Source organism: Panthera leo, chromosome D2 (assembly GCF_018350215.1).
Source record: "Panthera leo isolate Ple1 chromosome D2, P.leo_Ple1_pat1.1, whole genome shotgun sequence".
In the NCBI taxonomy this organism is placed as follows: domain Eukaryota; kingdom Metazoa; phylum Chordata; class Mammalia; order Carnivora; family Felidae; genus Panthera; species Panthera leo.
In genome coordinates, this window is record NC_056689.1 from 15,093,251 (window position 1) to 15,120,463 (window position 27,213).

The following is a 27,213-nucleotide window of genomic DNA, read 5'->3' on the forward strand; positions in this document are numbered from 1 at the left end:
AGATTCTTCTGTGACTGTGCTGCTCACTCATGGGAATCTGACCCAATGCAACCAGGAAAGGCAGAAGGAAAGACCTCTGCAAAGGTCAGACCATGCATTGCCTGAGGCTATTGTTCTCCATTCCAGCCCCAAGAACTCTTAAGAGATCAATGAAAACATACACTGGGAAATAAAAGAGGCAGGAGAAAAATTAAAAACAAAACGAAACAAATGGGATTACCTATCATGTGCTAGTATCGCACTAGAGAGCAAGTCAGCAAACCATGCCTGCTAGGGGGTCTTGTTACACCTGGTGGGGGACTCTCCTGTTGTAGTCTGTAGCCACTTGCCCATTTGGATACATAATTAGTTTTCCCTGGGTTTTCTGTTTCTTTGTATCCCTCCTTCCACTCCCACTTCTAGCGTATCAAACGCCTTTGCATGAATTATGGGAAGATGGTGTGTTCAAAAAGCCACCTCTTCCTGGCTCAGGACTTGGGGACTAGACTCCAGCCACCATTGGATCCTGTCAGCTGGAGGCCTTTGTGCAAGATGCAGCTTGCCCAGCCTGACACAGCAGGCCTGGCCGCGTTGGCTTGATTGTTGTTACTTTGCTGGGCTACTTCACCGGCTGCTGTTCTCAAAGGTTCCCTCTCATGGTCAGTCCTAGCGTTTATATTAGATGTCCCTGAAAGAAAGGCTTTCTTTGCTGTTGGATCACATGGACCATGCTTTCTGTTTTGGTGCTTTTACCTCCGGGGGCGTATTCATTCACACATTGAGATGCATGAACCTCTGCGCGTTCCCATAACTTACTGGCATGTCTGAACTTCCTTCCTTCTGCCCTCACCTGCCTCCTGCCCTCACCTGCTTCCTGCCCTCACCTGCCTGAAACAGATTGGGGTTCAAGGTGAGGCAGCCAAATCTTGCAGATGGATGCTTAAAGGCATTCTTTCCTGGCCCTGGGCCTCCACGGAAGTGCAGACCCAAGCCTTCTAGATTTGGGCTCAACGCCATCCCATGCAGTTGTCTTTAAAATCGTGCTGTTCCCAACGGCTGTTTGGACGATGTGTACAAAGGTCTTGGCTTCCTGGCTCCATGAGGGCTTTGTTTTCCTGGCGTAAGCCCTTGGACTAGGGATGCCCCTCCATCCCTGGGGTAGCTCAGGGAAGTCATCTTCAGTCTCTCCTGAGTGATGATTGACACCTTCTGCAAAATTCCTCCTACTTATCCTGGCCTTCTGCCACTCAGACACATGGATGTTGTGGGCGGGTTGTGTTTTGTCTCTGTGGCAAAAGAACCAGCATCTGCCTGGTCCTGGGATGTCGGCCTCTGGAGCAGCCTCCAAAAATAGTGCCTTTCCCCCCTTTCTTTCTGTTCTAGTATTTCAAGTTCATGACTAATTTTCTGGTGGTTAAATTTATGTCTCCCAGCCCACCTCCACCTCCCTGAGAGCTTTTTGAGATTTCTCCCAATTAATACCTAGTTATATTTGGATGCCACTCTCCTCAGATATTTTTTTTTTCCAATTGTAATGTCTAATACTTTAATGCCCTTGGTGTTATTTATTTATTTATGTGTAGGGAAGTTTATGCTTATCAAGTGACTGCTGTTCTCCTGATATTAACCTCTTGGTCCCTCAGATGGTTACTTTTAAGTATTACCCAACCATATTCCCATTTGTCTTTCCCACATCTTATAGATGCTAAAAAATGGGCTAGTTCTTAGCGGTACTCAGATTTTCCCCTTCTTTTCTTTTTTTTTTTTTTTTTTAATGTTTATTTATTTATTTTTGAGAGAGAGAGAGGACACAAGGAGGGAAGGGGCAGGGAAAGAGGGAGACACAGAATCTGAAGCAGGCTCCAGGCTCTGAGCTGTCAGCACAGAGCCCGACGGGGGGCTCAAACTCACGAACCGCGAGATCATGACCTGAGCCGAAGTCAGACGCTTAACTGACTGAACCCCCCCTGTCTCCTCTCCCTTGTTTTCTTTTGAATCTTTCCCCTGTAACATTTGTTATGTTATTATTATATACTATCGGAATAGGCAGTAGCAACAGCCAACGCTCACCAAACACATCTAAGGTGGGCCCTCTTGTGAGAGCTTTGCCTGCACTCCGACATCTTGTCCTCACAACCCAGAGAGGTGCTGCCATTATTCCCCTGTTACAGTTGATGGCATTGGCACAGAGAAGGTGGTTAACATGCATGAGGATGTGTGGCCAGTTGTGACCTAACCAGAGTGAGAGTCCCAACAGTCCGTACTCTTACCTCCCAGCCGTTGTTTCACAACATGGGCATGTATGTCCTGCACGTTGGCATGAAGAGACACAAACACTGAAAATGTGCAAAAGACCATCTAATGAAAAGTTAATTTCCCTGGACTCTTGTCTCTACTACGTCATTCGAGAGGCTACCGTCACACACAGTCTCTCGTGTGTTGTTCGGAGGATATTTTATATGCAGGCGGGTGGAGATTTGGTATGAGGGATACTGGGCTGAATCATAAAGCAGCCTTCTTTGTCCTCTGTTGCCCATTTGGTTTGTTCTCTAGAGAGTTTGTTCTCTACTCCTAGATAAAAGCAGTTGCAATCCCCGGGATTTCAGCTTGCAAGTAATTCAAGTCCAACAAATAAAAAATAAAAGTTTGACACAGACTTGACTGAGATTTCAGAATGTCCAGTTCTGTATGATAATCAAAGCTTCAACCACTCAGTCATTTCTACGGGCAGGAATGGGTAAAAGGAAGGAGGGCTGTTTCCTACTACTCCTCCCTAACATGTTGGTCGATGTTGCTGACGTCTTTAGTCTCGATGAGCAGGAAAGCTCTTTGTTGACTTGCACAGTGGTAGGCCGGCTCTGGGACAAGGATGCACATGTCCCCAGCTGAACCTCTCTGGCGAGGCCCTTCCCCATGTCCTTCACAGACCCTGTTCTCTGTGCCGGTATTTTGTCTCTTGCAGTTCCATGAGGAGAGCTGCCTCATCTCCGTCCCGCCTCCACAGTTTCTCAGAATGGGAAGTCCACCCCAGCGACTTCTGCAGGGCCTTTCTACACTGGCAGCCCTTTTGGACGTTATCTAAAGCAAACTCTTGCAGGCTCGAAATCATAGCCTCCTATGATTTCTCCTATGCCCTCTCCCAACAGACTCTGGGAGGGAAGGCCAACCTCAAGCGTAGGAACATCCCCCTCGTCCCTGATCAGAGCAGCGAGCCGACTGGTCTCTCATCTTTTAGCTCTTCTGGGAAGGAGTCAGACACCAGTCTACTGTGCTTCCCACTCCCCCACCCAGATTGTGGGGGACCCACACTAAGTCTCTGAGTGGTCCCACTGAAGCCTTTCTGTCTTGATTATGGCAGGTAGAGATACAGGACTCACGGAATACCAAAGTTCCCTCCAAATATCTTCACAAATCCTCTCATTCTGGATTGTATTGCACCCTCATTTTGAGGGAGAGATTTTGGAGTCCTCTCGTTCATTTTCACGACCCATTTAGAAGTTTCTAGATTGACCCAGAAATTGGTTGGAATCTAATTTCTCTTCTATCTTGGCTTTTTGGTCAACACTTCCAAATGAATATTTTGTTGTATACAGAATGCAGTCATTTGTGTGTACGTATTCTTGTTTTCCCACTTCATGGAACATCTTGGAGATTGGTACATAAAAAGCTGCATCATTATTTTTAATGTTTACACAGTTTGAGTAAAGGGTAATTTGTTCAACCTGTCCCCTATGAAGAATGCTTAGGTTTTCATATGATCTTTAACCTAATGCAAGTATTTAGCTATTTGTATTAAGTTTCATTGAGTATTTGAACACATGTGCACTCATCAGGATGTGCTAGTTTGTGCCGATGTAATAAATAACCTTAAAATCTCTTTGGCTTTATCAAGTTTGCTTTTTATTCACATTATATGTCCAACATGATCAGTAGGGGGTGGGGGACATGCTTAGCTGGGGGTCCTCCTCGTCACAAGCATGTAGGCACCTAGGCTAATAGAACCTCCATTTTGGGTTGGCTGGGGGTCTGCTCACCCTGGCTGATCATTGCCAGTCACCGTGATGGAGGGAGAGAGAGTGAGGGTCAAGCGGTAGCTTTTGAAGCCCCTTCCTGGACATGGCAAATACTTGTGCACTCAGATTTCTTGGTCAGGGCAAGTTGCATGGCCACACCCAACTCCAGAGGGAGAGGAAAGAGCAGTTGTATCATGTGTGAGGAAGGAATTGGACATACTTGTTGGGCAGCACTTATGTCTATGATGGCAAACTAAGTGCCAGTGTTCTGATGGATTTGGGGAAAACAACAGGCAGAAGATAGATTGGTATTTCTCCTCATGAAGTTAGCAGATAAATGTTAATAGACATAAATAGAACAATGATAATTGTTATTACATGGCAAGTACAAGATGTTATATATAGTAAAGATGGGAGACCCTATCCTGACTTTGGTATTTAGGGAGGGCTTCCCCGAGGAAATGACTTCTGATCTGAGATTTGACAAATGCCTAAGGAGTTAGCCAAGCAAAAATGGGTAGACCATGAGGAGTTTGAATATATAATTCTCAGTACAGTGAGACACATGGATGCTGGGTTTTTTGTTTTGTTTGGTTTGGTGTGTGTGTGTGTGTGTGTGTGTGTGTGTTTTGGGTCAAATGGATATGATTTTTTATTACCCAATTTTTATTTTTGAAAAATTTCTTGTGCATAAAAAACTTGCAGAAATGGTGAATGAAAATATTTACCCTTCACTTAGCTTCACCAGTTCTGAATATTTTCCTACATTGGCTTCATCGCTCTCTTTATATGTTTATATAGTTTTGATTCTGCTGTATCATTTCAGAATAAGTTGCAGGCATCGAGACCTTTTCTTCCTAAAAACATCAGCTGGTATGTCTTAAGGAAAAGGACATTCTCCCACACAGTTATCGCATGCAAAAGAAGTTTTATTGCTGTAATGCTGTTATCTAATGTATAATTCCGATCCAGTCTCCTGTGTTCCCAGTGGTGCCCTACATAACTAGGGATTTCTGTTTTGTTTTTCTGGAACCAAAATTTAATCAAGGACCATACATTGCTTCTAGTTTTCACGTCTCATAATTGGACTTTGTTCCAGAAGGGGTTCTTCCAGCCCTTTTGTTTTCTTTGGTGGCATTGAAGGTTGTTTTGCAGAATGTTCCTTGATTTAGATATTTTGGATCATTTCTTGAGATTAGATGTGTGATTATGCTTACTTTGGCATGAAATCTGCAGAAGTAACGTATCCTTGTCCTGAATAACATTGTAGGCTCGCTTGTGATATCATCCCCCCCACTGTCGGGGCTGTTAAGTGTGGTCACTGGTTAAGGTGGTATCGCCTACATTTCTCTATTATAAAGGTACCTATTTTCCCCTTTGGATTTAATAAGTTACCTGTGAGGGGAAACCTAGAGGCTGTATATAGTACTGTATTCCCCCCAAACTGTCACTTAATGATAGTAACATAAATTAATTCTTGCCTAAAATAATTATTGCAATGGTGGATGCAAAATAGTGATTTTCTATTTATTGGTATTCTTCTGTAAAGAAAACCTTTCCCTTTTCCCCCTGCCTCTGTAGTTTTGTGGTGCTGGTTAGTGCGCCTAGATTCATGTTTTTTAATTCAATGGGTTAGAATCTAGTCCTATGATCATTCTTATTGATATTCAAATTACATAAAATTTGGCAAGTAAGACCCTCTTTGAGCAGTTCTTTAATCCTTTGGCTATGTCCCCAGCAGGTTTAGAGTACTTTCTTGCTCTCTGGACCACCACAGTAGTCAGGCTTAGCTTATACTTTCCCAACCCAGCCCTGAAAAAAGCAGCCATTTTTCTAAGGAGACTGGATCCTTTTAGTGGGGAATGGCTTTGGGAAGCAAGATTTAAGGCAACAGTAGTTGTGCTCATTACTACTGGATTGTCTTTGCTCTGGGTCCTTCCAGTAGACAGACCTGGGAGAGCTTAGTTATCTGTCTGTCTATCTATCCATCCATCCATCCATCTATTGAGAGTTTATTCTGAAAGTTTTAATCTGATCCAAATCAAAGGATTCTAACTCTCCTTTACTCCTTCCATATTTGTATCTACTTTTTCCCACAAGGAGAGTTCTGGTTGCCAAACTATCATTTTTTCAGCCTTGAAATATACACAGGAAGTACTACTCCTATACCACCACCAAACAAAATCTTTTAGTAAAGTTCAAGATTGCTTTTAGTTATTATTATTTTTTTATTTTTTTAATTTATTATTATTTTTTTACATTTATTTATTTTTGAGAGACGGAGCACAAGTGGGGGAGGGGCAGAGAGAGAGGGAGACACAGAATCCGAAGCAGGCTCCAGGCTCTGAGCTGTCAGCACAGAGCCCCACATGGGGCTCGAACTCACAAACCGTGAGATCATGACCTGAGCCAAAGTCTGACGCTTAACCTACTGAACCACCCAAGCACCCCTATTATTATTATTTTTTAAAAAATACACCAATAATGTGCTGTGAGTGTATTGTGTTCTAAAGTTACTTGGATTAATTCTTTGAAAAAAATTTTTTTAATTGAGGTTTAAAATTATATTAGTTTTAGGTGTACAGCATAATGATTCAATATTTGCACAGGATTCCTTCTTTGTTTTTATTTTCCGATTTGTTTTTGTGGTTATTCCATGAGTTCCATATACATTTCGGTCCATCTGTGGGTACGTAATTCTGTTTTTTTCCCCCTTCCTCCTTGTTGATGTAATAATTTTTGGAAGTACAAAACATTGACATGGTTCAGAAAACACATGTAAAAGATACATTGTTTTTCTTTATTAAAAATTTTCCCTGGCTATTGAGTGGGAAGTGGATTAGAGAAAGAGCAGGAACAGAGGGGAGGTTCAGAGGCTTTTTTAGTAGTCCAGCCAAGAGATGGTGGCAGCATTAAGATGGAGAAATGTGAACGCATTTTGATAAGATTTAGTGGTAAGTTGGCTTGGGGGGTGGAGGAGTGAGGATGAGGGACGAATCAAACGTGGCACCTGGTTATCTAGTTTGAGCCCAGGTGCATGAGGTACCATTGCCTAAGATGGGAAAGGTAGGAGAGTACAGGTGGTGGAAAGGGTTGGGCAACCACACATCTAGGTTTAGATGTGTTGATTTGGAGTTTCCTTTCAGATGTAAAAGTGGAGATGTTCAATTGATAGTTGGATATAGGTGCGGGGAGCTTAAGGGATCAAGAGTAGTTAGAGATAAGGATTTGAAAATCCTCAATGTAGAGATTATATTTACTGTCAAGGGACTGAGTGAGAACTCCAAGAGAGAATGTGTAGAAGGAGCAAAGATTTGATCTCCAACTCTTTACCTGACTATGCAGGCAATAAAAACATTTGCCCTGTTGTTTTTTGCTTCTTCTCAAAATACCATATCTGAATTTACTCTTCCGCGGTATTGATGAATGATGCATAGAGGATGCTGATGGTGATGACAAGTGAAACTAACATTTGGGTGCTTATTACATATCGGAAGGTGAAGTCTAAGGAGCTCTACATACAGACCTAGGGCAAAGAGGTAGTATGAGTGAGGCAAGGAAAAGGCTGGAGAGCATCTTGCATTAAATGTTTACTTTTAGAGACACTGACGAGATCGTTTTCAGTGGAGTGCTGGAGCGTGGAAGCCAGGGTTTAAGAGGCAATGGGAGGTGAAAGAATGAAGACAGCTAGTAAAGATGACTCTTCCATTCAGGAAGCAGAGAAATGGCACAGTATCTGGAGAGAGGTTTGGATTCAGGGAAAGTTTATCCTTCCACCAACTTTGCAAGAATCTTGAGGGTGGGGATGCGATTTGAATCCCCCTTGGTCCCTGGTGTGGTGCTTCGTGCACAGGGGATGATCAGACTGCTCTTTCCCCCGATGCAATCTAACCTGGTAAGAAAAGACACAGTTTTGGTTGTGCTGATACAGTTTGAGGCCAGGCCCAGTTCAATGGACTCACCGCAATGTTGTGGCCAGGATCCAGATCATTAAAAATGGAGTTTGAAAACCGAGGTGTTACTCTCATATTATATTGGATTTCCTTAAAGTTCGAATTGCTGTTGTTTCTAAGATGACATTTCTTTTATTATTTATGTGGCAATTATGTATTTTCGTGGCATTCGTGGAATAATTACAAACTTTTTTCTGCATCATGGGATACTTGCACTTTAAAAATATCATTGGATCAAATAAAATGATTTTACCTCATTTATTGATACTAAGTGATCTTACATATGGAGAGCAAATATAGAAGTTTTGGATTGTGAGTGACCTTGTACTTTTTTATATTGGCTCATGTGTGTGTTTTAATTCCTTCCTCCGAATCTTTACCATTTCAAAAGGAAATCAAGAGAACCGATGCTCATTTGCCACTGGCCTTCCTCACTTTTGAGAACATCTTCTTCCTTTCAAGACTACAACTAGATACTAAATAATTAGGGAAGAATAAAAATCCCTGAATATAAGAATTATCCCTGAGCCCTCCCTGACACAAATAGTTTTCCAAGAAAACAACTGCCTTGGCTTATATCATAATTATTTTTTCCTTATTATGTATTATGATGAACACTCCTGATGCTCGATGCAGGCAATAAAAACATTTGCTCCGTTGCCGTTAGCTCCATCTCAAAACACCAAATCTGAAGTTTTTATTTCGTGGTAAAATATGAAATGATGTGTAGATGAGGTTGATGATAATAAGTGACACTAACATTTGAGTGCTTATTACATTTCAGAAAATGTACTAAATAAAACAATTAACAATCCTGTTAGGAACTATTATTCCCATTTCACAGAAAAAACTGAGATTTGCAAAGGCTACATAACTTCCCCAAGTTGCGAATTGTGAAATTGAGAAAAATTTAAAGCATGTAAACATACATTACTATCGTAAGTATTCATTTATTCGCTGATAGTTTTGAGTGTTGGCTGGATAGCAGGCTGGGTGTTGGGAATATAATGGAGAACAAGTCAGGAGCTCAGACCTGGCTCCTGTCCTCATGGGACTTATCATCTTCACATGGCTCTTATGAATAATTAAGAATAAATAAAAAAATATAAACACCTTGAAAAGTGACATAAATAGAAAGCTGACACAAAGGAATATACATACATCCATATAAACATGTGAATGATTATTTTATTAAGAATCCAAGAAGTGCATATTAAAATAATGTGACTTTGGCATATCTAGGTAGCAGAGATGTAAAAGGTAACACCTAATGTACTTTAAATAAATAGCCCTTCTTAAAAATTTGGAGGCATGTATGGACTCCATACATGTGTCACTGAAGCACTGTTTGTACAGCAAAAGACTAGAAACAGATCTTCATTGATAGGGAGCTGGTTGATGGAACTATGGGCATCCACATAGCAGAGTGCCATGGACTTATAAAAAAGCAGATGAGGAAGTAGGCTACTATAAGAATAATCTTGAGGACCTACTATTGTCGAAAAAAAGCAGGATCTATGTATAGACTAAAAGGGAGGAAGGAAAAATAAAGCATATATCCAGTTGCTAATGTTTCAAGAAGACACAATGAAAGGATACATTTTTAAAAAGTAATATATAGGGAAAGAATGGTGAAGAATGGGGTAATATATAGGTAAAGAATGGGGCGAAGGCAACAGAGCTGGAAATAAGAAATGAACTTGTTTCATAGTTTGGTGGCATACTAAAAAAATATTTCAAATGAGTTTAAACACAGAGCTTCTAGGCCTACAGGGGTATAGCCTAGAGATAAAGGAACCACAAAGAAATCTTAAATTGAATTCAGTTATCTTAATGCCCTCAATAAAATGTTATATTATTATTTTGAAATTTTGTATTTATATGGGTAAATAAAATAAGAGATCCTGTTAATATTTTTAGGACTCAAGATTTTGACAATAAGAGAAAACATATAAATCAAATCACAAAAGTTACATAGAACCTTGTCATCTTTCATATGAATTGTAAATACCCATCTGAAGTCATGATTTATTTTTTTCTTAAAAAAATACATATTTTTTTTAGCTCTATTAAAACACCTAGAAGCAATGATAACCCAAGAAGAATGTGCAAATCTCATGTTCACATTCTGGTCTCTAAACCAGATTCACATTCACATTCTGGTTTCCTTCTAAAAGGAACAAGCGCTCTTTGGAGAAATGACACATCCCCGGTCTGGGCCAGAAAATGTAGAAGAGGATTCTAAAGTCAAAGAAGCTATTGAAAAATACTAGAGTTATGTTAAAAGGATGTGGGGGCAAACTTGTAGGTGCTGGTCAAAGATGGGCCAATTTGAGCACCCGTGAGATAGATCACAATATACTGATGTGCATTTAGGAGTGGGATGCATCCTATAGGAAGACCAGACATTAATGTCAGAATATGGGATCTATCCTGGATGCCGAAAGGGCTCGTCTCTATTCCCTGGAGTAGCTGCTGTGTTAGCAAGACTTGCTCCCAGACCTGCGAGTGGACTGTGGTTGGCTCCAGGATGGAAGAGAGTGGAGGGCGTCCACGTGCCCAAACTGCAAAGGATTGGAGAAGGAGAGCTGACTCTGAAAAAGAGATGAATGTCTACTCATATCTCTTGGTTGTCAGAAAACCTTCACTTCTTAGAAATCTCCACTTCCTCTTGCAGAAGTCACCCTGTATTCCCACCATCAGGCACAATTCTTGAAGACCTTTCCTCGCTGACTCATGAGATTGGGGACCACGTCCCCCTTCCCATCATGGTAGCAAACTGCCTGTCGAGGTGCTGGTTTCCTTGATGTGCCGTCTCTGCCACGGTATCCTTTCTCCCTCCACACCTCCCATACCTGTCATCTCAGGAATACCTTGTCAAGCAGCCCAGGGTGGAAACCCCAACCTTGCCAGGAGTCAGCTACTTCTTGCGACTTCTCCCTGCACTTGGCTTTGTCAGCTCCTGAGGAAAGCATAGTTTGTCCTTGCCATTGTTTGGGAGCCTTGAAAATGAGGGAGACCAGGGCCTGACATAACTGCTGAAGCCAAGAAAGCGCACAGTGCTGACTGTGGGTCAGGCACTGCAGGATGTGCAAAGAGTGGACTCAGCCCTTGCATTCAAGGAGTTTACAATTACCGGAAAGGAGAGTCCATAAAAGTGAGATAACCTTCTATGAGTGGCACAAATAATAAGCTGATTTGGAAATCAGAGTGCTTAACACAGGGTGTACCCTAAACCATTTACTCAGCAACTGATCAATAAAGAACGGTAAACATAACCAGTGATGTTGCAGAGAAAGGTGTATTCTGGCTTTCCTCATCCTGCATTTGTCATTCATTGCTTCTCAGTGTTCTGTGCTTGGCTTCATTTCCCCCTTTCTTCTGCAATGTGGGCCTTCTCAACAGTCTATCTCTGCATTTCATTGTCTTCTCTTTCCCTTGAGGGCCAAGCCACTCTGATGGCTTTGCCTGTTGTGTCTGTGCTAATGGCACATGCCCGGCACCTGCCATTCCCTAGATTCCCTAGATTCCTAGATTCCCTAGATTCCCTAGATTCCTAGATTCCCTAGATTCCCTAGATTCCCTAGATTCCCACTCCGGGTCCCATGTGATCTTTCTGGCATCATGCTCGAAGCCCAACTTCCCTGTGAGGCCTCCTAATGACAGCTCCCATTCTCTGTGATTTCTCCACCTTCTCTAACTGGACAACCTCATGCTCAGGTAGGACAGTTTATCTGAGTGAGACCTTCAGTTGTGCGCCATTTTGTATTATTTGTACACCACCCTGGTGTGATCATCTCATCTTACCGCCTTGACAGTTTACTCTTTGAGGCCAGGTTGGTTTGGGGTTTTGCCTTCAGTGGAGGGCCCCACAGCATACCCTTGTTATGCCATGATCAAGAAGCTGCAGGCTCAAGAGGGCTCTGATGTGAAAAGGTTTGTAACGAATCCACCAAGTGCTGGAGAGAGCTGCATAGGGCAGTGATGTGGTAAAAATGGGGCTTGGGAAGGGAAGCTGGGGAGTAGAGAGGGGAGATGAGCAAGCCAGCCCCCAGGGGCCTCCCAGCAGGGATGCGGCAGGTCTGAAAGGGCCCTGCAGCAGGCAGTGTCCTCCGGCTCTTTCCGTATTTCCATGTTCATCTCAATCGTTTCTCCACCAGCCCCTCCCCAGGGCAGCCAGCTGCACTGGCTTCTTCACATCTCTGAGGCCGCTTTATAGCTTTTGCACCTGTTCCCATGGCCTCACATCTCCCCGCTCGCCTCTCCAAGTTACCTCTAGTTCATTCTTCAGTGCTCAACTGAAACGCCAGTTTCACGCAGGATTATTCCCTGGCACTCCAGACTACGTTAGGTCCCCTTGTTGGGCAAAAATAAATAAGTTAATTAATTTTGTAATTAGTTGTCATTAGGCTGTGCTAGAACAAAAGCTCCTTGAAGACAGACAGACGTGTGCGTGTTTGGTTCTCGGCTCCCTCCCCGGTGCCAGGCACAGCACTGGGACCGTGTGTCTCCAGCACGTCCTTGTGAGGAGCTAAGTGAACAAGAGGTGGCAGCGTGGTCGCTCTTCTGGCCCAGCTAACTCTGCGGGGCTTCGAGCTGTCGCTTACTCTGGGCAACAGACACTTGAGTGGATGTAATTTGACCTTGAGGAAATCTGGGAGAGTCGGCGAGCGTTCTGAGGGACTGGTCCTGCTGAGCCTCTATTTTCAGGCAGAGGGACCTATGTGTTCATATTTCCCAGGTGGAAAATGCTGTGCTTAATCTCAAGTGCTATAAAATAATAATTACTTTTAAAAGTTGCGGTGAAACGCACATAACTTCAAACCTTTACCACCTTAATCATTTTTGAGAGTCGGGTTTCGGTAGTGTTGAGTATATTCATGTGGTTGTGCAACGAATCTCCAGAGCAGTTTTCGTCTTGCAAACCTGGAACTCTGTATTCGTTGAACAGCGTCTCCCCGGATCCCCCCTCTGCTGAGTGCCTGGTAAGCGTCATGTTACTATCCCTTTCTGTGAATTTGATTCCTGTGTCATGTAAGCATAATCACACAGTATGTGTGTGTGTGTGTGTGTGTGTGTGTGTGTGTGTGTGATTGCTTATTTCCCTTAGCATAATGTCCCCTAGATTCATCTGGGTTGCAGCGTGTATCAAAATTCCCTACCATTTTAAAGGCCGAATAGTATTTCACTGTATAAATGGGCCACATTTTGTTTATTCATCTTTCCACAGGCACTTGGGTTCCTTCCATGTCTCGTTATTGTGAATAATGCTGCTGGGAACATGGATGAGCAGATATCTCTTTGAGACCTTGCTTTCATTTTTTTTTTTTTTTTTTTGGGTGGAAATAGAATTGCAGGATCATATGGTTATTCTATTTTTAACTTTTGGAGGAACTGCCATACTGTTTTCCATAAATAATAACTTTTTAAGATAAAAAAAAAATATAGCAACTTACCATATGGTAGCTCCTTCCCAGTAGTCGTCCCCTTGCAGGATTATTCATTTATTCTGAGAATCCTGCCATCGATGCTGGTCGTCTCAGATGTTTCTTCGAGAGGCGTCTTTGGAGTTTCTCACGCTGACATAGGAGAGCAGGGGCCATCAGTTGTACTGTATATCATACTTTACAGGTTTTTGAGGTGATTTTGTGGAAAAAATCACAGTTTATGCGGGACAGCAGGCATCCACACAGATGGTTTCGTTAAGCTCCGCAACAGTCCTGAAGTAGGTCAGCCCCTTTCCGGTCTCCTCACTGCTCCGTCCAGACTCCTGTGCACACTGGTGACCTTGTGGAGTGCAGACACCAGCTTTTCCCTTCCACACTTACACAGCCTTCTCCGCCCTTTCTTCATGGTGAAGATCGAATCCCTAAGCCTGTGGTGTGTGAGACCCTTCCTGTGGTACCGCTGTGCCCCCCCTGGAGTGTGCCTTGTGTCTCTTCCTGGAAGGCTCTGTGGTTTCACGTGGGCTGCCTTGTGCCTGTCCTTCCTCAGTATCCTTCCCAGTTCTCACAGAGAGCAGCTTGCCCTGGAACGTTCTCCCCGGCTTCTCACCCCCGCCTCTCGGGCCAGGTGCACTGCAGTGGGCCAGAGTTACAGCACTGGGCGCTCCACCTTGTACCTGTCTCCTCCTCTATCTCGACTTTGAACTCTGTGAGCATAGGGACTAGGTTTCTATCTCTGTGTTTGGTGCAAGGTAATCACATATATATTTATGGGGCTAAGTAGTGGTTTTCAGTGAGCAGACCAAGTCTGCAACCCCTCCTGGGACATTTGGCAATGTCTGGAGACAATTTTGGTTTTCACACTCGAGGATTTGCTACTGGAACCGGGGCCAGGGATGCCTCTACCTTCTGCGGTGCACAGGACAACTCCCACAACAGAGAATTACTCAGCCCAAGATGTCAATAGCACTGGGGTTGAGAAACTCTAGGCTCAAAGAAGGAGGTTGATCATTATATAATATCAGTGGGTGATGTCCATGATTCTAGTGGCCTTCACTGCAGTGTGATATTGTCTACTCCTTATATTATTGTTAAGTAGGTCCACTTCTTCTAGACTGGGAGAGATAACTGCCCCCAAGAAGCATTGGCAGTTTTTGTAAGGAGCATTTTGAGGTCCATCTCAATGACATTATCACAGTGGCATTTCAATTAAATGTCACAGTAGCATTTAAGGAGTGGGGGCCAGACATGCTGAACATACTGTGCAATGACTGATTGTAGTCTTTTCATATAGTTGATTTTGAAGAATATTGCTTAAGAATGAAGAAATGTAATATTTTGATCCATTGCATTTAAATATTAACTGAAACACACTTGAAATTTCATGACACTAAACATTTTTCCTATCATTTGGGTCTTGAGGGTACTTAAAATTCCTTATGAACAATGAAGGTACAAGTTTAGATTTATGTATCAAATATAGAATTGATCAGTTATAGTTCACATTTTGTAAACTTTTACATTATTAAATTCTTATTTTATTTTTAAATGTTTACTTATTTTGAGAGAGAGATAGAGTGCATCTATCTGTCTTTAGATAGAAGGAGGAGAAGAGAGGAAGGGAGAGAGAATCCCAGTCCACGCTGACATCACAGAGCCCGAGGCGGTGCCCAATCCCACAAACTGTGAGATCCGGACCTGAACCCAAATCAAGAGTCAGACTCTTAACCGACTGAGCCAGATGCCCCTAAATTCTCATTTTAAATTCAAAATCACACATTTCTTTCTGTTAGGCAACAATGACATTGATATTCAATGAGATCCACACTCAATATCGGTACAGATTCCCGGTTGAGATTATCATTGTGTCGAGATTGACATCTCTTTGCCTTCAATGAGTTTACTGATTGGTTCATCCTGTTGAGGTCAGTGAACATTAAACATGTAAATGAAATGTTACTTCTTACTGTGACCATCTGAAATGGAAAAGACAACATGTATCTAGATTTCTTGACTGTACTAGGCATTCATTGATTAAGCGGTCCACCACGAATATTCTTTTTTTTAACGTTTATTTATCTTTGAGACAGAGACAGAGCATGAACGGGGGAGGGTCAGAGAGAGAGGGAGACACAGAATCTGAAGCAGGCTCCAGGCTCTGAGCTGTCAGCACAGAGCCCGACGCGGGGCTCGAACTCACGGACTGTGAGATCATGACCTGAGCCGAAGTTGGACGCTTAATCAACTGAGCCACCCAGGTGCCCCCACCATGAATATTCTTTACGAGAAGAGGAGAGAGAGAGACCGAGGATTAGGTAATTGCAGATACCAGCTTTCTAAGTGGTTTTCAGAGCATTCCAGCCTACACAGATTCCCATTTTCATGCCCCTGCCTCAAATCTACCTCTGCAACCTTTGGCTGTTTTTCCATCTTATCGTTGCCTGTAGTACGGCCTTGACCATCCATACTTTTGCCACTTCTCTATCCAGTGTTTCCCCCAGGAAAGCCACACACAAAGGAAGAGGCCCAGGAGCTCAAAGAGCAGATCTGATAGACCGACAGCAGACCCCAAAGCAGTCAAGTCGTAGGCCTAAGAGAACGTGTTCCATTCGTCTTCCTCCGAAGGATAGAGATAGGAGTAAGGCTGTCTTTGGAGAACCGGTCAGATTTCTCGATTCCACGCACCTCATCATTTAAAAATATTGGTAAGGCTGGCCTACTTCTGAGGGTACCACAGGGAGGGCTCCCTCCATGTTCTGTCAGGAGTTTGACATGCTCGCTTGCCTTCTCACACGTCTCTGCCTCTGGCCTTCTCGACCGCATGCCCGGTACCCACAGGACTGCTGAGCTTGTTCCCGTTTCTGTACAAAATCCACAGTTCCAGGTTTTCTGAGAAAGTTTTAAATGGAGTTTTTGTTGTTTTCTCATAATGGAAATTCACAAAATAGGTAAAGAACTATGATTCAGGAGGTGAAAACCTGTCAACTCCTTCGTGTATTTAAATGCAGAGAAATGATTGTACTTCTCCATCTTGTGGCCTGATTTTCCCCTCCAAGGGAGTTACAGTTTCCTTAGATAGGACCCCAAATCCTACCTGAATGAAGTCATTGGAACTAATGCCTCGGCCCAACACTCTGCATTTGTGTATCGAATGAATGAATGAATGAGTGAGGAATGGACGGCCGGATGGACAAAGCTCTTCTAGGTTGACAAAACGGATGAATAAGACGGGATCTCTCTTATCTCTGAAGCAGATAAGACACCTCAGTCTGCACCCTGTCTTTTGGGAATAACCTAGGGTCTTCTAATAGTCGAGCCCTGGTTAGGCTTCCGGAAACATGAACTAGGAGCTTCTGAAGCCTGTGTCTGCCCCAGATGGCATGAATACCCACACTGGGCATTTCCTTGCAGCCAGAGGGAATATACTGGCATACAACAGGACTGTCGAGCACTCCTTGATGGTATATAAATGGCAAAAACCAGTGCGAATGCTACGGTTGGGAGATTAATGCCTTATTTGTTAGGCCACATATTCTGTGTAAAAACATTTTCTAAATTACTTGAAGCTTAACCTTAAAGCAGGAAAACTCAATTTACTTTAACTACATTCATAGTTTTACATTCCCCTGCCTTCTCTGATAGTATATTGAGTATCGTTGAACGTTTTCTTTGTACTTCTGGATATCTTATTATGTTTTTGTAGCGATGTCCCCAGAGATGACTGAGTCGTGTTTGTGTCTCAAAAAATGACCATACAAGTGACAGGCCTTTTCATAGTTTTTTTTTTTTTTTTATACTTTTCCAACACTATGCTGTCATTTATTATGTTTTGCTACGTTATTGTGGTTACTTCTATTCCCTCCTCCTCCTCTGTCCTCCTGCCTCCCCCCTCCCACTTCTCTTCCTTCTCCTTCTTTCTCTTCTTCTCCTTCTTCTTTCCTATCCCGCCTTCTAATTTCTGTTATGGGCCGGGATACCAAATTTGTTAGACTTATTAGACGCCACGTAAATATGCCTAGAGTAAGAGTACAAAGCTTCCAACCCATTCTCTGAGTGAGTTGCCTTCCAGTCAAGGTCATAACCTTTATGCATAGACTTGATGGCCCAATAAATAGCACCTCCTTTCTTCTGAGCCACTTGAGGGAGACAGGGAGTCAAGCAGATGGAGTTCAGGGATCACCTTTATTACAAAGGAAGCTATTATTTGAACATGTGTTGTATCTGCAGGGAGGTAGACTTCCTAATTGTGAGCTGCGGCATTATGGAGCCTCACCTAGCTGTCAGGAGTGGTTGGAAAGCATTGGGCCTCTCTGACTTGGGACTGATGCTGGAGACCTTGCAGTATGGAGGGAGGCCACCCCAACCCACACCTGCTTGGTCAGGGCTGGCCCCTGGGACAGAAGGGAAGGCACGTCCATTTCCTGTTCCCCCAAATACTGGTCAGAAATCGCTGAGGAAGGAGTTAGGAGCACAGAGAGGTCAGCTGTGTTTTCTCTCCTGGAAACCATAGGAGTGGAGAGAAGTTTCTAACAGTTATGTGTTTTGACTGCCCAGAAGATATTTACACTTTTTTTTTTCCTTCTGAGTCCTTGGTTCTCTGTCAGGTCATGGAAGTAGCTAGGTAAGTACCTTTCAGATGACAGGAGATATATGTACTTGTCACCTTGGAAGTATAACCCATTCTGTGCTTCAGCTTCTTCATTTTTAAGGTGAAAAAAAATTATTTCCAGAAGCCTTCTTCAAAATTAGTTTGTGAAAGTAGATCAGTGAGGAATCTTTATAAGATATACATTAAAAAAGGTTGAACCCCCGAGAGTGCCCTTCTTTATGTCTGTACACTGAAACCCTCAGGAGTGGTTTATTCTCACTGGACACCGGCGTGATTTATAGGTAGTCCTCACTCAGCAGATTATTGATCTCTCCAGGCTACTCAAGAAATGGAAAACAATAACCCATTATCTTGAAGTTAAAAACCAGAGTGGTATAAAATGGCACAGCTACTATAAAAACAGCACGGAGTTTCCTCCAAAAATGAAACAGAGAATTGCTGTATAATCCAGCAATTTCACTTCTGGATATATGTCCAAAGGGATGGCAAGCAGGGTCTTGAAGAAATATTTGCACACTCACGTTTAGAGCAGCACTATTCACAACTGAAGGGTAAACAACCCAAGTGCCCATCGACAGATGAATGGATAAACAAAATGTGTAATGAGTGATAATGCGATATTATTCAGCCTTATAAGGGAAAGAAATTCTGACCCATGGTACAACATGGCTGAACTGAGGACATTATGCTAGGGGAAATAAGCCAGTCACAAAAGGATAAATACCGTATGATTCCAATGATGAGGTATCTAAAAGAGTCAAATTCGTAGAGACAAAAATAGAAACTTGGTTGCCAGGACTGGGGGAGGGAGAAATGGGGAATTACTATTTAATGGGTATAAACTTTCAGTTTGGGAAGACGAAGAAGTTCCAGAGATGGTGGTGAAGGATGTACAACAATGTGAATGTACTTAATGTCACTGAACTGTACGCTTAAAAATGGTTAAGATGGTAAATTTTATATTTACACATATTTTACCACAATAAAAAAAAAGTGGGTACACCCTGTGAGAGAGGCTGAGCTATGAACCTGAAGGAACAGCAGTGGCTTCCATCTGGGGGAACTGCGAGTGGTCTGGGTGTTCACTCAGACACATCTAGATGGCACCAAATTCCAAGAAATCCAGTTTTGTGAGCCGTGCGAATGACTACACTTGTAATTGCTTAGCTGGTAACAGCATGTTGTTTTTCATGAAATTATGTCAGAAAAAGTTTGGTCAAATGAGTTCTTATACCTCTAGTTATCTTAATAATGTGTCAGAGAACCACATACAGCTTTTCTTTGGCCAGGGATATAATTTTGAAAAAGCGTTGCCTCCTATTGGTAATTAGAATGTGTTAAAATGATAAGGTCATGGAAACAAGGAAAAGAATTATTCAAAATCTGAATATACCTAATATGGAGGAAGGTGGGGGAAGTCTGATATAAATTAAAAGCCAATTAAAACTGATCATCCATGACACATCTCTTCCTAAGCCCTCCTTCTCTCCTTGCGTTCTTACGTGTAAGGACAGAAAATCCTACCTAGGAGCTGGGGATCTTTTGGGGATTGAGCACAATGATGTCAGCAGTAAAATGGCCTTGAAAGTGATTTTCAGTGACGTCCCTGGAAGTGTAGAATTGGAGGAGCCCCCGCAGAGCTTGATTATATGGCATTAAAAAGGGGATATTTGGGAGGATTCTGGGTTCTGTTTGCAGGGTCTACTGAAGGAAGAGATTTTAAAGGAGAGCAGGGTATTTTGGGAGGAAGAATGTGCCATCTGTAGCATATTGTAAAACCTTTTCTCTCTCCCTGGAAATTTTCAGTAAAATATCTGTCTTTCACTATGGCCTGGTGGCGTCTATGGGCTTTTTGGGGATGTGACTAAGTGTCGGTGGTCCTTCATAGAGGACGAGACAAGGGCCTTTTCTCACCTGGGTTGCAAACTACATGCTAAACCTCATTGTAATTTCTTGCCTTCTCTTAACTTCAACACTGCCAAGCCAATGCTATAGTCCATATTTATGAAGGTAAACTAAAAAGTAATACCTCTTCTTATTGTGGCAAGTCACTTTTTTCCAAATGAATTTTCTCCAATATCCGTATGGAATCTTTTCTCTCTCACCTTTGCTAAGCATTCTCTTCTCAATGCCTGATGTTCCCCCTCCCCCCATTTATTTCTAATATAATTTGAATGGAAGCTTTCTGGTGGAAATGGAACCCCCAGTATTAGGTTCCTAGTGTTAGCTGCCACAGCAGGCAGAACCCCTAATCTCAGTGGTCTAATGAATCACAGGGTTATTTCTCACTTGTAGTACATGTCTGTCTCGGGTCTGTTAGGGCCTTGTTCCAGAGTCACCCAGGTATCCAAGCAGAAGGAAGATCTGCTGTCTTGCACATGGATCATCTAGAAAACACAGTCTCTGAGATTGTCTACTAAAGAGAAGAGGGAGATGAGGGAGGCACGTAGCTCAAAATTGTCTAGGCTTAGAAGTGACACCTGCCACTTCTCGTCATAGTCCAGTGGTCCAAAGTAGTCACATGGCTCTAGCCTGACTGCAAGGGAGGCTGGGAAATGCAGGAGACCACATGGGGTACTTAGTGAGCACGAATTTCTTTCTTACTAATCAGAGTACTATGAAGCCCAAGTTACATTATAATTTAAAACAACTTTTGAATATAATTTGTGTATGATAGTATGCTAATCTATTCTCAGGACATTTGTTGGGTTTTATTCTTCCTTTATCAGTTTCTTTAAACTCACTGTCTAGCTTCTGCCTAAATTTTTTAGACCTGAAATACAGAGACATGTTACGAAAAAGTGCTGGGGACCATTAGTGGCCCCTATCACTCTTTCTCTGTTTTTAAACTTCTATGTTGCTTGAGGTTCATACAACTTCTCATCAGGAGGTATATGTGTAAATGTGAAACCTATCTGCTTCCAGGTGGGGAACCTGACTTTCCCTGTCTCCCTTATCTATCTATCTATCTATCTATCTATCTATCTATCTATCTATCATCTATATTTGTTTTACTTAATCTTTAATTCACTTATTTATTAATTTATATTTATTTGTGGACTTTTTTTCCCATGGAGTAAAAGCAAGTCAGTGATGGTGAAAATTCTTCACTTTAGCTTTCCTTGTTGGTGATAGTTTTCCTCTTCCTTTATTCTTTTTGTTGGCTATGCTGTTTTGAAATGGTCTTACCTAGATGATGGACTATTATGGGACCATGGGGGGTTATTCAGGGGCTGCTTGGGAGCAGACTTGGGATGGGCCATGTTGTCTACAGGCTCAGCCAGTTCCAGGTCAAAGGAGAGACTATACTCATCACTGGATTTCTTGAGATCCTTCAGCAAGGTGCATTGATGAAAGGGTCTTGCTGTTTCTTGAGGCTGTCCTTGGTAGCATCTTGAGACACTCTAGGATCTATTTCAATCTCCAAAGATAAGAACGTAGTTTGGCAAGGACTAGAGAACCTGCAGTCGTCCATGGTCCTGGGAGAGAACTAGAAAGGTATGTGGGGGATCCTCCAGGGTGGGACAGTTGCATGGATCCCAGTGATTCCTTCTGTTTCTTGAGGGGATTGGACAGAATTGAACTGACCTTCACCATGAACTCCATGCCCAGATCCTTTCACACTGATGTAAATACCCCTTTTACCCTTTTGTAGCTCCTTGCCTGCATCACACCACTAGGGAAATCCATGGCCTGATGGTGTTAACCCAACAAGAGAGCAGGGAAGGAAGGAAGGGGCCATGACATTAATCTTTCTCCTTCCTTCTTTCTTCTGTTCTCAACAAGGCTTTCTGTGTCTTGTTGAAGGAAACAGCATCTCAAAGGCCTTTCTCCGGCCTTTGCTACACGCAGATGCGTAGGAAGGTCAGTCAGATCAGGCTATGGAAAACAACTAGCTAATAGAGCATGGAAAGTCTCACTGTAACACACCTTCTGTTCTGTGGGATTCCTGCCTGCAGATGAAATGCTGGTCATTAGTGCCAGGATTATGAGCACCTGAGAAACAAGAAAAACAAAAATTTTTTTTTTTAATTTTTTTTTTCAATGTTTTTTATTTATTTTTGGGACAGAGAGAGACAGAGCATGAACGGGGGAGGGGCAGAGAGAGAGGGAGACACAGAATCGGAAACAGGCTCCAGGCTCCGAGCCATCAGCCCAGACCCACGGACCCACAGACTCACGGACCGCGAGATCGTGACCTGGCTGAAGTCGGACGCTTAACCGACTGCGCCACCCAGGCGCCCCGAAAAACAAAATTTTTTAAGATAAAGAGATAGCAGCTCTTTTTCCTCAGGTATTGCAACCAGGAACAGTTGTAAAACTAATAAAATTTGAAATCTTGCCCAGTTTATGTTTCATAAGTAGTCCCACAATGCTTTCAGATTTAAAACAAAAGATAATCCTCCAAACGGATACATTTTCTCTTTCTCTTCTCTTCTTTAGGCTTTTCCTCCAAATGCCATCACTGTATTTTTTTACTGCAGTTCAGTGACTATATTCTTCACAATCATCAAATTGGTCAGCTATCGCCTACACCTCATGTTTGATAAAGGAGAAGTAATTCAGCAGAGGCCCTCCAAAAAGAAAGAAAAGCCAAGTAAAGACAAAGAGGCCAACAAGGAACACGTGACTAATCACAAAAATCAAAGGTAACATTTCTGTTGATGTGGCAGTTCATAATTTCACTGTTTCAGTATTGGAGAAAATGGTTTCCATTTATTAGCTATTTGTGAAAATACACCAGTATAGGCAGACACAAATCTGTACATTTTTCTTCTGTTGAATCAAACACTTAAGCCTAAAATCGATACTGATAATCAAGACGATTTAACTATTAACATGACCTTATACCATGCTCCACAGTTCATTTGCATTAGGCTTAACAGAGCAAAGTATTTCACTTCAGCATTTTTATCTCGTCATTTAAATGCTTAGTGCATGCCAGAGTATTTTCAAAAAGAACACTGGTGTTTATTAATATAGAAGTCATACGTTGCATGAAACTGAAATATTAAAAATGATTCTTGAGTGTCATTGTCACTTTTCTCGCCCATATTTCTGATAGTTCCTTAGGAGAGCATGTCTTATTTTTTTTCTAAATATTTTTTAATGTTTATTTACTTTTGAGAGACAGAGAGAGACAGGGCATGAGCAGGGGAGGGGCAGAGAGAGGGGGAGACCCAGAATCTGAAGCGGGCTCCAGGCTCCGAGCTGTCAGCACAGAGCCTGACGTGGGGCTCGAACCCACAAACCTCGAGATCATGACCTGAGCCGAGTCAGACGCTTAACCGACTGAGCCACCCAGGCGCCCCGAGCATGTCTTATTTTAAAGTAATATTTATTATTCTCCCTTAAAAACAAAATTTGAGAAGTGTCTATTCATGTTTTCTGCCCACTTCTTCACTGGGTTATTTGTTTTTCGGGTGTGGAGTTTGGTGAGCTCTTTATAGATTTTGGATACTAGCCCTTTGTCCGATATGTCATTTGCAAATATCTTTTCCCATTCCGTTGGTTGCCTTTTAGTTTTGTTGCCAAAATCTATAAAGAGCTCACCAAACTCCACACCCGAAAAACAAATAACCCAGTGAAGAAGTGGGCAGAAAACATGAATAGACACTTCTCTAAAGAAGACATCCGGATGGCCAACAGGCACATGAAAAGATGTTCAACGTCGCTCCTTATCAGGGAAATACGAATCAAAACCACACTCAGATATCACCTCACGCCAGTCAGAGTGGCCAAAATGAACAAATCAGGAGACTATAGATGCTGGAGAGGATGTGGAGAAACGGGAACCCTCTTGCACTGTTGGTGGGAATGCAAACTGGTGCAGCCGCTCTGGAAAGCAGTGTGGAGGTTCCTCAGAAAATTAAAAATAGACCTACCCTAGGACCCAGCAATAGCACTGCTAGGAATTTACCCAAGGGATACAGGAGTACTGATGCATAGGGGCACTTGTACCCCAATGTTTATAGCAGCACTCTCAACAATAGCCAAATTATGGAAAGAGCCTAAATGTCCATCAACTGATGAATGGATAAAGAAACTGTGGTTTATATACACAATGGAGTACTACGTGGCAATGAGAAAGAATGAAATATGGCCTTTTGTAGCAACGTGGATGGAACTGGAGAGTGTGATGCTAAGTGAAATAAGCCATACAGAGAAAGACAGATACCATATGGTTTCACTCTTATGTGGATCCTGAGAAACGTAACAGAAACCCATGGGGGAGGGGAAGGAAAAAAAAAAAAAAGAGGTTAGATTGGGGAGAGCCAAAGCATAAGAGACTGTTAAAAACTGAGAACAAACTGAGGGTTGATGGGGGGTGGGAGGGAGGGCAGGGTGGGTGATGGGTATTGAGGAGGGCACCTTTTGGGATGAGCACTGGGTGTTGTATGGAAACCAATTTGACAATAAACTTCATATATTGAAAAAAAAATAAAAACAAAATAAAAACAAAATTTGTACACAATGACGATTACACAATGGGATCTAGGAAAGGGACTTGTTTGGGGACTGCTACCCAGTCATAGTTCTGTTTGATAACATCACTGCTCTTGTGTTTCTCACATGGGTTAGCAGCACCAGGCAGATTAACAATGGCAAAAGGGAAGAGCCTCACCAGAACCTCTCCACGCCTCCCCTCCGCTGCAGCTCCAGAGGGCAGAGCATAAACTCTCAGCACTCATCTGGGCCACTGGTCAGTGTGTGTTTTTCTGTTTCACACTGTTCTTGTTGTGTAGTGTTGATCCTGCCTGGACGGGAACGTGCAGGGGTATTGCACGTTCAATACAGTTCAATACAATACAGTCAGTACTGCCCCCATGCTGTGGCTGACCGCATCTCAGGGTGTGGAAATGACCCCTGGGGAGCCCTTGGAGCCCGAGATAAACATCCAGTCTCATGCTGGAAGCACAACATTGGCCTCCTCTGCCGGCCGCCCCACCTGCCGGGCCTGCCACTTTGGCCAGAAGAACCTGTCGGCAGACCTTGACCTCCTTCTCCTCTGCTCCTGTCTGTCATTCATCTGAATCACCATATTTGCAGTGTCCTCCCCTAGAATCAACTGCACTACCCCACATGTCCACATTGAATCACGCCTGTCTCTTGGGCAGTCACTAAATCCCCTTCGTTCCAGACTGACTTTATTGGGCTGTATTCGTGGGTAGCATACCGTAGCCCCTTTCTCTCTCTCCTTTTCACTTTCTTAATTATCAAATGCCCTTTTATCACAGTACAGTGGTCTTGCTTGGGCGTCTACACTTACCTAGATTTTGTATTCGTTTCTGCTCTCCATTTTATTAGACGCTGAAGCAGAGCAGACACTGTGTAGTCTCTTCCCCACGTGCCATTTGGGAAGACAGTAACGGCTGCTTCAGGGGTCCGCTGACTGCCCAGAGATGGGCACCAAGCTGAGTCATGGATTGATTTTTTTTTTGTTCTTCTGTTTGTCTAGGAGTTGCCGGCACAGGAAACAGTGGAAGATCTCAAAGGTAGAGTGTTCATTACCGCCATTTAATATTTCATCACAGCATTAGCTTCAGGGAAGTGAAAAAGAATTCTTGTAAAACAGAATGCCAGTGAATTAATTCAAAGTAAGAACTGTACCTAAGAAGGCGTAGTTCTAGTTCAACTTCATTTCTCTCACTCTTACTTTTCATTATTTCTCATGAGAATTTGTGCATCATTTCTGCATCTAAATTGTAATATTTCATCGATCGTATGTCATTGTGCTTTCTCCAGTCTGCGTTTATTTCATGTGGCTCAGAACAGCAGATAGAAAACAGGATCAGTTCATCATTGATTTTCAAGCTTTTTATTGTAGTAATTCCATTGAAAAATGACAGAGGAAATTATAGAGTGTTCCAGGGACTGCATTTCCTTCAAGTTACGAATTTTGTTTCTGGGAATTTTCTTTTAAGCCCCCAGATCTGTTTCACTTTTTTACAAAGATTTCATTTTCTTATCTTTTGATTGTTTTCAGAAAACTCAGAAAAGAGCTTTTGGAGGCCCGAATTAACTACTTCCTTTCTCTGCAATTCTATTTTTTTGGAGTGCTACTACAAAGAGAAATTTATGCCCTATTTAAGTTTTGAAAGTAGCATAAAATTTTATCTTCGGTAAAACAGCTGAAATTAGCACTTGGGTCTGAAAACCTGAAATTAAGTTTATTTTTTCATCACTCAGCTAAATTCCATGAGAATATGTAAGGGATTTTTTGAATTCTTTTTACTATGTTACTACTACCGAAAAGAAGTGAGTGTTAACTTAGGTTTCAAATATTTTAGTTACAAAGTTTCATGACAGTGTTATTTGTGTTATTTTATGTCCATTTACACACACACACACACACACACACACACACACACACACATTTTTGTCATTTTAGGCTACTTATTCCAGATCAAGCTTACTGTTGCTATTAATGCCATTACTTTATATTTTCAGTATTTGTTCTGGCCCTTTTTAACCTCACCATTCTAACTGAAACAATTCCTTCCTTCCTTCCTTCCTTCCTTCCTTCCTTCCTTCCTTCCTTCCTTCCTTCCTTCCTGATAGTAGGAATTGCAGTAGAGACTTTGCATGCATGATGAATGAAATTCTGAGTCATAACAAGTAAAACGTACAGGTTATGTTTAGATCCACACCTGACTGCTAAATCCAATGTGTTTTCAACAACACTGCACTAAAGCAATTTTTTTTTTCTAGACCAATCTCATAATACACTATCCTAGTATTCAATTCTTTTTGTTGTTAAAAGGCACGGTAGTGTTGTTTATTTTTTTAACAGGTCTATTGAGATATAATTCAGATGCCATGCAATCCACTCATTCTAAGTATACAATTTAATGGCTTTTAGTATATTCACAGAATTGCATATCCGTCATCATAATCAATTTTAGAATATTTTCCTTACCTTGAAGTGAAACCACGCTTAGCCACACTCCTCAATCACCCCACGTTCTCCAGGCTCAGGCCACCACTAATCTTCTTTCTGTCTCTATGAATTTGCCCATTCTGGACATTTCATACAGCGTGGTCTCTTGTGACTGGCTCCTTTCACTTAGCATAACGTTTCCAGGGTTTATCTATGTTGTAGCTTTGTATCATTGCTTCATTTCTTTTTATTGCCAAGTAATATTCCATTCAGTGGCTGTACCACATTTTGTTTATCATTCATCAGTTGATGGACTTTGTGTTCTTTTCCCTTT

At 42.3% G+C, this 27,213-nt stretch overlaps 1 protein-coding gene across 1 annotated transcript in view; it reads left to right on the forward strand.

Moving 5' to 3' along the window:
- Positions 1-27,213, forward strand: part of PCNX2 (pecanex 2) — a 299,183-nt gene that overhangs the window by 4,963 nt on the left and 267,007 nt on the right. Inside the window, exons 2-4 of the mRNA XM_042908044.1 lie at positions 22,442-22,647; positions 24,581-24,701; positions 25,458-25,494. Of these exons, the coding sequence (XP_042763978.1) occupies positions 22,442-22,647; positions 24,581-24,701; positions 25,458-25,494 (364 nt within the window). The remainder of the gene's footprint in view (positions 1-22,441; positions 22,648-24,580; positions 24,702-25,457; positions 25,495-27,213) is intronic.